Genomic DNA, 12,772 nt, shown 5'->3' with positions numbered 1-12,772 from the left:
TCACACCTGAAGGATATTACTGAACTGGATGAAGTTTTGTGACAATTGATACCTTCAAATAATGTGTACTTCCATCCATCAGATACATGTATTATGATTCCACTCCCATAATTATGTTGCAGGCATGTCTATACATTTCATGGTTTTTTATTTCATGGTGTAAAATTATCGAATATTATTTCTTCACTGATTAACGTTGTGTGATATTTCAGGTAACTCCGAAAATATCTGGATGCACATTGATGCAGCCTATGCTGGAAGTGCTTTCATCTGCCCAGAATTTAGACCTCTTTCAAATGGAGTGGAGGTAAGAGCTTCACCCTGTGGTGCATTGTTCTGAATCTGTGCGCTGTGAGTGCCCTGAGACAAAGAGCCTGGTTACTTGGCTCAAGCCCTACAGGGCCAAGTATTGGGATGGTCAGGAGGATTTGCTTGCATTTACTAACATATAAATAGTATATTACAATGGCAAAAAAATTGTATGCTCTAGGGTGGGTTTAATTTTTTTAAAATTTTTAACATTTTTCCCCGCATCAAGGACTGGACATGCTAGATGCAGGAAAAATGTTCCCATTGTTGGTGGAGTCCAGAACCAGGGGCCACAGTCTTAGAATAAAGGGGAGGCCATTTAAAACTGAGGTGAGAAGGAACTTTTTCACCCAGAGAGTTGTGAATTTGTGGAAATTCATCCAAATCACTGGATGAATTTAAGAGAAAGTTAGATAGAGCTCTAGGGGCTAGTGGAATCAAGGGATATGGGGAGAAGTTGGGTACAGGTTACTGATTATGGATGATCAGCCATGATCACAATGAATGGTGGTGCTGGCTCGAAGGGCCGAATGGCCTCCTCCTGCACTTATTTTCAATGTATCAAAGCAGATCCTCATTTTGACAAGTATCTGTGCAGTGCTAGACTGCTTGTGATGTGAATCATGGCAGACAATACGGTGATGGGGTATTTGTGATCATGTGCCCACCATGAATGCCCGGTAGCAGTATGCAGAGTAGAGAGAATGTGACTCTGATAGTGTGCCATTTAGAGTTCAACATTGTAGTCTGAAGCAGGGTTCTGACCCGAAAAGTGCCTTACTCCTTTTCTCCAGAGATGCTGCCTGACCCGCTGAGTTACCCCAGCATTTTATGTCTATCTTCGGTGTAAACCAGCCATCTGCAGTTCCTTTCTACATATTGTAGTTAATACCCTTTTTTAACGAAGGAGCGTTGTGTTTATTCAGCAAAAAGAAGAATTAAATGGACAATGCATCACTGCCATTACATGAATCATTAACAACCTGTAGGCTAGTTACTGGCTTCTGATTGATTTGATGCCTCTGTGCATGTTTCACATTGCAAATGTCCAGCAGGATTATGATGTTCAGAATTGTAGGACATTTAGATGACTACGAACTTCCTACACAAATCACAAACCAAGACACTGAGATGTCTGTGGGCATTACCCTTACAATCAACATGAAGATGAGCAGTGAACATTGTCCCACCTGGACCGCAGTGAGGAACAGTGTGCAAGACATTTACACTTCAAAAAGAAACTCCTCGTTAAAATCTGCCAGCCAGACTAAGATCAAAGACGGGCAAAGGCTGAATCACCCGATCTATTAAGGGGACCATAGCGACAAATTATTACGCATTTTGTTTTTTTCAGGCTATTGCATGCAATCTTTGTTTCCTGTGCTTTCTTTCGTAATTGAAGTCATCAAAATAGTTATTTCAAAGTGAGATAATTACGTTTAATTTATCCTTGCTGATAACAATAAACAAAGAAAGCCTGCAACTCTGCACGGATTGCAGCCATTGACTTGTTACTCATCACCTTGCAGACACCACCCATGTCAACCCTAATCTACACTGGAACTAAGAGTGCCCATTTCTTCAGAGTGCCTTTAATGAGTTGCTATAATTACTGACTCATGCCAACCTTTATACTGACAACAATCCTAAATCTGTTAGACAAATAGCCGTGTCTAGAAATAGACTGAAAAGTTACAATGTTGGCAGATAACATAATAATAAAATTCAATAAAGCTCTCGTCCTTAGTGCAACCAAGCCAGTTTATAGTTCACTATATGAACTAATATAGTTCATAACTTATTTGGAGTTTGAAGTGTTTAAGAGTACAATGGTTGTTGAATGTGCTGCATTGAGCATAATGCACGTTTAGATTTCCTAGAAACAGACAAAATTTTGAGAAAAAGAATTAAATTAACACTGGAGCATTTACTGGACTGATTAATGCATTAAACCTGCCTCTGCAGTTTCCATCAGGGCTTCTCTGAATGCTGGAGGGCAGGTCAGGGCTGAGAGAACTTTTCCCATTGCGGACCCAGTCCAGCGTCAGCAAAGGTTGCCAAGGAGATGAGAGAAAATGTGGGAAGGAGCAGAATGTGGACACAGAACCACTTTGTGCGTCAGGCCTGGACTCTCTCGATTCAGTAAATTGACCTGTTCAACTCCTTAAAACGCTGTAGGTCAGAAGCAAGCTGATCAAGGAGCCAAAGATCACTGCAAGCAACTCGCATTAGATTTTTTTTAAAGGTTGCCATCAGTGAAGGGAACTCTTGTAAATTATCCACCGTTCTGCTGGTCATGGAGCAGTGAGGCCATTCACCCGGCAGTGCAGGTTTTTGGTTGCTGTGGGAAAAGGCAATGGAAATACTGAACAGGTCAGGTGGCATCTGTGAATTGAGAAATCAAATAAAATTGCAGACCCTTTGTCAGAACCAGAAAAGAGTGATTTCAAAACAGAAAGTGGTTTTAAGTTGCAGAAAAGGTGATGGGAGGTATGGGTAGGACAAGGGGAATGCTCTTGATAGGGTGAGAACTGGTGAAATGGGTTAATGGGCAGTTGATGGGTGATTATTTGTGCATTGCTAAACAAGTCTACAGTAGAGTGACAAATAAAAATGTTATTAGCTCTGAATTTATATCCAAGCCTCCACTCCATCTTCAATCCAAGTTCCTTTGGTGACCAGCAGCCCCATCATTTGCAGTTCTGGTTATAGGTCAGCAGTTATGAAGACCCACTCCAAACTGCTTTAATTTATTAAGAATGGTCTTTTCCTTCAAGTGGATATCAAATGTATAGATATTAACCTTAGGAAGAATAGGCTGTTACGTGTCATGTTGAGCCCTATGGTATCTCCACCAATATATTGGGCACCTTCTCTATGAAAAGGTTGTGCTCCATGCTCATACTTTGTCACTTCCCAACCCAAGCCCCATTTGAACGAGGTATTTTTTGAGATCTTCAGGTTGCATAGCATCCATTTGAAATTGATGTTGCAATATAAATGAATACTACTCTGTTGATCTTTGCCTGTTCTTATTAATGTCTCTCTTAAGTAATGCTTTTTCCACATTTGCTCTTCTGCATAAGTGCTAAGTAAGCAATAAGTGGCAGCAGCCCTTAATTAGCTGCTGGTACCGAAGAATGTGAACTACGGATTTGGCGGATTTGATTTGGCGCAGCAAAGGCCCAAATGCCATATTAACCCCATTATGTATCAGCTCGCAAATGTGCAGCACATAACTTCTCTACAAATCTCTACAGCTGTCTCTACAAATTGTACAGGTTATGCAGAAGTCATAAGGCATAAGGTGAACAGTTATGATATTGTGTAATTAGACGTTCAATCACAGCAAAATATTTTTCAGTTTTCATTCTTTTTTCAGTTTTCCAATTCTTTCAACTTTAATCCTCACAAGTGGCTTTTGGTGAACTTTGATTGCTCAGCCATGTGGTAAGTTACCCACAAGATGCCTCAACTGAGAAGTTGTATACTTAATGCTTGTACCTGAAGATATTCTCCTTAGTAGAAATAGAACAGAACAGTACAGCACAGGAACAGACCCTTCGCCCACAATGTCCATGCTGAACATGGTGCAATGTTAAAGTAATCTCCTCTGCCTCAAGAGATCCATTCTCCTCATAGAACATGCCCTTCAGCCCACAATGTCTGTACCAAACATGATGCCAATTTAATCATCTCTGCCTCAAATGAACCATTCCCCTCATAGAACATCGGACAGTGCATCACTAGAATGTGCCCTTGCAGCCCACAAAGTCTGTGCCGAACATGATGCCAAGCCTAACTCTTCTAATCCATATCCCTCCATTCTCTGCATGTCTATGTGGCGTGAATAGATCTATTTAATTTGCAATTGACTGCAATAGCATTGGCAAATGATTTTTCTTTGTATTCGCTGTCATCATATCCCAACCATGTTCAGTTGTTTCTTCAATGATCATTTTCTTTCTTAAGATCAGAAGTGATCTCATGTAAATTTTTACATCATAAGATTAGAGTAATGGTATCATATCTGAAATGGAGCAAGAAAGAAAGAAAGTATGTTGAAAGACTGGAGCGACTAGGCTTGTATACACTGGAATTTAGAAGGATGAGAGGGGATCTTATCGAAACATATAATATTATTAAGAGGTTGGACACGTTAGAGGCAGGAAACATGTTCCCAATGTTGGGGGAGTCCAGAACCAGGGGCCACAGTTTAACAATAAGGGGTAGGCCATTTAGAACGGAGATGAGGAAAAACTTTTTCAGTCGGAGAGTTGTAAATTTGTGGAATTCTCTGCCTCAGAAGGCAGTGGAGGCCAATTCTCTGAATGCACTCAAGAGAGAGCTAGATAGAGCTCTTAAGGATAGCGGAGTCAGGGGGTATGGGGAGAAGGCAGGAACGGGGTATTGATTGATAATGATCAGCCATGATCACATTGAATGGCGATGCTGGCTCGAGGGGCCGAATGGCCTCTTGCACCTATTGTCTAAGAAGAAGGAATCACAAATATTTTGTTGCTTTTAGGGTGAAGAAAAGATCAGAAATTATTGGAGCTTTTAAAATGGATCCAATTTATCTAAAACATGATCATCAGGACTCTGGTATGTTTCAGATTATTGTTTTTATTCAAATTCTGTGAATGTGGCTAACGGAGCTAACCTTGTCTGAATGCATACCATGTTACAAAACATGTTTCATTTGTTGCAGCTCCGTGCATCTGCCTAGTTCCTGGGTGTGATCATTCTGACAGAACAGGTCCTGTACACATTAGATAAAAGTGCATAGGAAGGAATTGCAGATGCTGGTTTATACTGATGTGGGCTCCCATATATTGGCGAGACCAAGTGTAGACTTGCCGATCGTTTTGCTGAACACGGGCTCAGTCCGCCTTGGCCTAAACAATCTCCCAGTTGGCAAACATTTTATCTCCCCTTCCCATTCCCTTACTGACTTTATGACCTGGGAATTCTCCACTGTTAAAGTGAGGCCACAGGCAAATTGGAGGAACAACACCTCATATTTTGCTTGGGCAGCTTACAACCCACTGGTATGAATGTTAATTTCTCTCATTTCAAGTAACTCCTATATCCACTTCAAAGTATTGCTTCTTGATCAAAATCTTGTGACATTTCTTCCACAGTCTCCACAGGATTTAATTCTTGCTGACTTGGCACATCATAGAGTTTGGCTAAAGGTCATTGTGGATATGGCTGGAGTAGCTTACTTAGGCATTCCCAATGAATGTGTGAACTGGGGATGCAAGGTGAGCAGGAATATGCAATTATTATATAATAAATATGTATTCAGCCTAGATTTAAAGGGGCAGATGCCAATTAAAATGACCATAACCCTATGATGTGATGGTCAGCAGGAATTAGCAAATGGGAAGGAGGTCTGAATGGGGTGTGGAGTGGCAAGGTGTGCAAAGGGCATGATGATAGTAAGGATAGATCAGTCAATTATATTGTGGTTGCCTGGTACCCTTCCATTAGTTGTCCAGGCAGCAACCTTTCAGGAAAAGGGGACATGAGACTGAGAATGTTCCCATTAGCCTACCACAAACAGTTCATTTCAAGATATCATAAGAGTGAAACACTGGTTATAGACACAAAAAGCTGGAGTAACTCAGTGGGACAGGCAGCATCTCTGGAGAGAAGGAATGGGTGACCTTTCAGGTTACCCATTCCTTTTCTCTAGAGATGCTGCCTGTCCCCTTGAGTTACTCCAGCTTTTTGTGTCTATCTTCGGTTTAAACCAGCATCTGCAGATCATTTTTACACCTGAAACACTGGATAGATCGAGACAAACTTATGACTTTGAAACCACCTCTGTCATAGGTACTAAATTTCAATCAATTAAGAATAGGGATTTGGAAGAAATTCTTGATGAAATAATCCTGAAATGTAGTGATACATTTATCCCCAACCCTAAACGAAGATTCACCAGAATGGAATCCCAGCAGTGCAAGGTATAATTTTGTCCCAGGATTCGGTTGCAAGGAGTTCCTGCCTTATGAGACCATCCTTTCAATCTAAGGAAAATCAAAACAATTGCGAATGCTGGAAATCTGAAAAGCTCAGTAAGTCAGGCAGCATCTATGGATATGGATACTCTGAAGAAGGGTCCAGACCAAAAAATTTCATGTTTCCGTTTCCTGCACAGGTGCTGCCTGACATTCTGAGTTTCTCCAGCACTTTGTGTTCAAGATTTCAGCGTCTGCAGTTTCTTGGGTCAATGGACAGGGATATGTGTTGACTCTCTTTCCGCAGATGCTGTCTGACCTGAGATTGTTTCTGTCATGTTCTGTTTTTATTAACGATATAACATGTCTGATCATAAACTGGCAATTGCAAAAGGGCGGCACAGTGGCGCAGCGGTAGAGTTGCGGCCTGACAGCGCTTGCAGTGCCGGAGACCCGGGTTCGAACCCGAATACAGGTGCTGTCTGTATGGAGTGTATACGTTCTCCCCGTGACCTCCATGAGTCTTCTCCGAGATCTTCGGTTTCCTCCCACACTCCAAAGACGTACAGGTATGTAGGTAAATTGGCTTGGTAAATGTAAAAATAAATTGCCCCTAGTGTGTGTAGGATAGTGTTAATGTGCGGGGATCGATGGTCAGCGCGGACTTGCTGGGCTCAAGGGCCTGTTTCCGCGCTGTATCTCTAAACTCAACTAAACTAAAGACATTGTTTCCCACCATTTGTATCCTATAAATGTGAATTACATATAACACCCGTCACCTGTTGTTCAATATTGATGTTGCCAATAAAAGGCTCAGCTTTTCCCTTTGTCGTTGATCAGGGAAAAATTACTCGCAGTACAGAATGTTCCAAATTTGAATACAAGGTCCTTGATTTGGCACCAGTACAGCTACTGTGTTACTGAGTTTCCACCTCTTACCTGAGGCAGTCAACTCATTTTCAAATGGACACAGGCACTCGAGACTGAGATTAGATCCTGGCTGCCAAAACTGGCTGAACCACCTGTGAACACTAGACTATTAGTTTAAAATATTATATAAAACATTACTGGTAAATTGAGTTTTAAATCAAAAGAGTAGTTTATTTATCATGGTCTGAGCTGCCCCCAACCCTTCGATCCTTCTAGTTCTCCCCCAGTCCTCCAATTTTTTTGTCCCCATTCCCATACCTTCCCCCATCATCTAGTCTCACCTCCCCCCTCCCACCCTCTTTCTGTTTCCATCCACCTAATTCACATATACTTCACCCACATGTTTTCTGAAGGATGGTCCTGACCAAAAACACGTCTGCAAGTTCTCCAGGATGCTACCTAACCTGCTGAGTTACTCCAGCATTTTGTCTCTTTCCTTGGTAAACCCACATTTGCAGTTCCTTGTTTCTACCTTGCACCCCAGACCCTGTGTCATCCTGGTTCCATCTGTCATTCACCTCTCACTCAATGACTTCCACTATCGCCCTCCGTACTAATCTGATTCCAGCATTGGCGGCATCTTTTGCGTTACTGCTTATTCCCTTACTTCAGCTGCCTGCACATTCACCATTCTTTCCTCTCAACTGGCCCCTCTCGGTTTTTTTCCTCTTCAGTCAGTCTCCATCCATCAGCTACCTGCCTCTGCCTCACAACACCATTCCTTCCCCTCCCCTGCCTGGCTCCATATACCCATCATCCTTCAGCCCTCCTCGGTCCACCAATCACCTCTCGCTACCGTCTCGCCTCCGTATGTAACAAGTAGAATGCGTAAGGGAGAGCCAGTGGATGTGGTGTATCTGGACTTTCAAAAAGCCTTTGACAAGGTCCCACCCAAGAGATTAATGGGCAAAATTAGAGCACATGGTATTGGGGGTAGGGTATTAACATGGATAGAGAACTGGTTGGCAGACAGGAAGCAAAGAATAGGAATTAATGGGCCCTTTTCAGAATGGCAAGTAGTGACTAGTGGGGTGCCGATTTAGACAAGGGCATTAAATGTAACATCTCTAAGTTTGTGGAAGACACAAAGCTAGGTGGCAGTGTGAGCTGCGAGGAAGATACTATGAGGCTGCAGGGTGACTTGGATTGGTTGGGTGAGTGGGTAGAAGCATGGCAGATGCAGTATAATGTGGATAAATGTGAGGTTATCTACTTTGGTGGCAAGAACAGGAAGGCAGATTATTATCTGAATGATGTCAGATTAGGAGAAGGGGAGGTGCAACGAGACCTGGGTGTGCTTGTACATCCGTCACTGAAAGTGAACAAGCAGGTACAGCAGCAGCCAGTGAAGAAAGCCAATGGCATGTTGGCCTTCATTGCAAGAGGATTTGAGTTTAGGAGCAAGGAGGTCCTGCTGCAGTTTACAGGCCCCTGGTGAGACCACACCCGGAGTATTGTCTGCAAATTTGGTTGTCTGGAGTATCATGTGCAATTTTGGTCTCTTAATTTGAGGAAGGAGATCATTGCTATTGAGGGAGTGCAGTGTCAGTTCACCAGGTTAATTCCCGGGATGGCGGGACTGACGTGTGATGAAAGAATGGGTTGAATGGGCTTGTATTCGCTGGAATTTAGAAGGATGAGGGGATCTTATAAAAACATATAAAATTCTTAGAGGATTGGACAGGGTAGATGCAGGAAAATGTTCCTGATGTTGGGGGAGTCCAGAACCAGGGGTCACAGTTTAAGAAAAAGGGGTAGGCCATTTAGAACTGAGATGAGGGGAAATCTTTTCACTCAGAGGGTTGTGAATCTGTGGAATTCTCTGCCACAGAAGGCAGTGGAGGCCAATTTACTGGATGTTTCCAAGAGAGAGTTAAATTTAGCTCTTAGGGCTAAGGGAATCAACGGATATGGGGAAAAAGCCGGAACGGGGTACTGATTATGGATGATCAGCCATGATCATATTGAATGGCAGTGCTGGCTCGAAGGGCCGAATGGCCTTCTTCTGCACCTATTTTCTATGTTTCCCCTTTTCTTCTTTACACCGGCTGCCTCTCTCTCACCTCATTCCTGGTGTTAGGTTTCGACCCGAACCATCGATCATTTCTTCCCCCCACAGATGCTGCTCCACCCATCTGTGCCAAAGGAGGTAGTTGAGGCAGGTACTATAACAGCATTTAAAAGACACTGGACAGGTGCATGGATAGGAAAGGTTTAGAGGGATGTAGACCAAAGGCAGGTAGGTGGGGCATCTTAGTTGGCCCAAAGGGTCTGTTTCCATGCTGTTTGACTCTGTGACCTGCTGGCTTCAACCAGCAGATTCTCTGCTGCTCCAGATTCCAGTATGTGCCGTGTGTTTTGTCTGCATATTATTCTGCCTGCTCTGACAATCTTCAATATCAGTTACTCAAATATTTAACAAATTATTTGAAGCTGCGTTGAATTATCTAAACAAATTAATTTCATTTTAAAGTAACTTTTCTCTTTTTATTTCCAGGACTCATCACTGATTATAGGGTGAGTGCTCTTATCAGTGATTGCTGCAGTTAATTGCCGCAGTTTTAGTCAGCTTTAGCACTGTAGCTTATGTATGTTTGCTATTGTAATTTGGGTTTCCTTAATGTTTTAGCTGCACTTCAAGGCTAATGCGATTCTTCCTTGAAATAATAACGAATCTGGACTCTGTATCGTCAAAGTGCTCAACAATCGTGAGATGTGCAATCAAACCAAATCCTTTTCCAGTGACACACATGTGTTATCAGATAACGTTCAGAGCAGAAACTCATTGCTGGTGTTTCACCAGAGATTCAGAAGTCAACTTGGAATCTCTGCTGCCATCTAGCTGAGAAAGCTAAGCAGTGCTGAAAGAAAATACATTGGGACCTTAGCTTCGCTTAGCTTAGCTTAGTTTAGAGATACAGCATGGAAACAGACCCACTGGCCCACTGAGTCCACGCCGACCACCAATCACCAATCTATCCTAGACTCAAGGGATAATTTACCGAAGCCAATTAACCTATAAACCTGCACATCTTTGGAATGTGGGAGGAAACCGGAGCATCTGGAGAAAACCCATGCGATCACAAGGAGAATATGCAAACTTGCACAGACCCGTAGTCAGGATTGAACCCAGATCTCTGGTGCTGCAAGGCAGCAACTCTACTGCTGCACCAGCGTGCCTCCTCTAAAAGTTTAAATTCCCATACTGGGAACCCGGGCCGCCTGGGTGAAAACCAGGAATCCTAACCGCGAGACCAAATGGGACCTTCTGGTTAAAGATGACTTTAAACAATGATGCCCTTACAAAATGAGCCAATGAGGTATGAGTGTCATTCACAATTTAGAAATCATCTACAGTTAAATGAATGCATATAATACAACAAACATTTGGAATAAGAATATTAGAACAGAGAATGTAAGAGGCATAAGCCGGGCGGCCCTGCTAAACCTATTGCACCATTCGTAATATCAAAACCTCAGCTCTGCTTTCCTGCCCATTCTTTTGACTCGCACAGTCCAAAAATCTGCTTCAGCCTTTAATGTACTTCATGTTTTCTGGAGTTGGTAATTCCAAAGATTCAGTAACCTCCAAGAGAAGAAATCTCTTGACCTTTGTTTAAAGTAGCTGCTTTAAGGAGGCTATCTGTTTGTGTTTACCATTCCGCCACCAGGAGAAATATCCTCAGAATATTTACGGTCAACTCCTCTTAAAATTATTTATTTTTCAGTGAGATCAGTTTACTTTTTCCAGAGTATAAGGTCATTCTGCTGATTGTTCCTGATAGGATGACGCATGTATGAGGGTTAGTGTATTTTTGAGTTCTGAGTGTATCATTCGGTATAACGTTTATACATTGTTGTACTGGTGTTAGTTTGCACATGATAGGCTTCAATAAAGAATGTTCCATTGACAGCTCCACCTCTGTTACTTGCCTTAGTAAGTATCAAAGAACCACCAGACATGATGTTACAGAGATGTTCCTGATGAGTCAGAGATGTTACTGCTTGACAGTGTCGTAGGACAAAGATCCAGTGTTGTTCTGCACAAATGACTCAATCCATGCCAATGAATCTCTTCAAATATACCAGTAATGATGGCAAGCAGTGCACATGGTGAATTGAAGAACTATCCAGCCATTTTCCCTGTATGTGGAACAGGATGAACAATATTGTCAAGGTTTAGGAAAGGACGGAGAAAAGGATAACAGAAAACATGATATTTTTGCTCATGGTAGGGCTGGAGTCATGCGACATGCTGATGGCACTACTAGTGCCATGAATCATGGGCTTGTACAGGAATGCAAGTTGTTTTGCTATAATGCAAGTGGCGTGTCAGCACTTATTTGTATTACATAGGATAAATTGGTTATAATGCAATTTGGATCGTGAACCAGAGAGCTACTTAAAAACTACTTTTGATATTAAAAACAGGAAGAAGATTGTTTTGTGTGTGTGTGTGTAAAAAAAAATGTCTAGGGGGAAAATAACAGTTTCCGTGTTATCTCCCCACAGAAATCAGACACCATTGTCTCTTGAGAACACAGCTGCTTCTTTAACTGCAGCTGGACATTGACATTCTCAAAGCAATCACTTCTATACATGTGCAACAGTACCTTATTAAACAATATAACATGCAGCCTTTAGACTTTAGCTTGTAGTAATAAAAATAAACTTACTACAATTGAAGAAACATTAGCTGGTAAACAAAGGTCGAATAGAGTTACAGCTTCAGTTCCAATGAAGTAGTCATTGGAAAATGAGAGATCTATGTCTATCATACCATTACCTTGTACAGCAAAAGGAAATACAACCGGAGATGAGGTGCGGCAAAGACAGACGACAAGAGGGAAATTATTGCAGGTGGAATTTGATGAAGACACATGTGAGCATGAGGCTAACGAGACGAGCTAACATAACTTTATATGAGACTTCCTTTGGTCAGAGAGTAATCTGTCTGACGTGTGCAAAGTTTGCAGGAGCAAACTAAGGAGAGCAAGGAAAGTTTGATCACTCTTGAGTCAAGGATAGTGGTGAAGCCTCATGGTGGTGAAGCCTCATGGTGGTGAAGCCCCATGGTGGTGAAGCCCCATGGTGGTGAAGCCTCATGGTGGTGAAGCCCCATGGTGGTGAAGCCTCATGGTGGTGAAGCCTCATGGTGGTGAAGCCCCATGGTGGTGAAGCCCCATGGTGGTGAAGCCTCATGGTGGTGAAGCCTCATGGTGGTGAAGCCCCATGGTGGTGAAGCCCCATGGTGGTGAAGCCCCATGGTGGTGAAGCCCCATGGTGGTGAAGCCCCATGGTGGTGAAGCCTCATGGTGGTGAAGCCCCATGGTGGTGAATGGGAATGTGGTTTTTCCAAACATGAAGAAACTACTTTCAATGATGTGAGGAGAATATTCTTTGAAAGCCATGGATTTGAAGTGCTGACCATTTGGGCTTCTTCCTGCAAAGGCTGGGCATGTGTCTGTTTTGTCGCAGGTGAAGGAGAATTTGAATTGGGATGATGGGCAACTTGGAGAGAAAAGTATGTCAAAATCATTGTTACTGACAACAATTGATAAACACTT

At 42.5% G+C, this 12,772-nt stretch overlaps 1 protein-coding gene across 3 annotated transcripts in view; it reads left to right on the top strand.

The window, feature by feature from the left end:
* LOC144604368 (aromatic-L-amino-acid decarboxylase-like) overlaps positions 1-12,772 on the top strand; it is a 73,714-nt gene that overhangs the window by 51,024 nt on the left and 9,918 nt on the right. For all 3 annotated transcript variants that reach the window (XM_078418701.1, XM_078418692.1, XM_078418682.1), the window contains 4 exons: positions 213-307; positions 3,692-3,759; positions 4,838-4,914; positions 9,703-9,722. In XM_078418701.1, coding sequence (XP_078274827.1) covers positions 213-307; positions 3,692-3,759; positions 4,838-4,914; positions 9,703-9,722 — 260 coding nt within the window. The remainder of the gene's footprint in view (positions 1-212; positions 308-3,691; positions 3,760-4,837; positions 4,915-9,702; positions 9,723-12,772) is intronic.

The sequence above is a fragment of the Rhinoraja longicauda genome, chromosome 2 (assembly GCF_053455715.1).
Source record: "Rhinoraja longicauda isolate Sanriku21f chromosome 2, sRhiLon1.1, whole genome shotgun sequence".
Classification (NCBI taxonomy): domain Eukaryota; kingdom Metazoa; phylum Chordata; class Chondrichthyes; order Rajiformes; family Arhynchobatidae; genus Rhinoraja; species Rhinoraja longicauda.
This window is presented reverse-complemented; position numbering and strand designations above follow the sequence as displayed.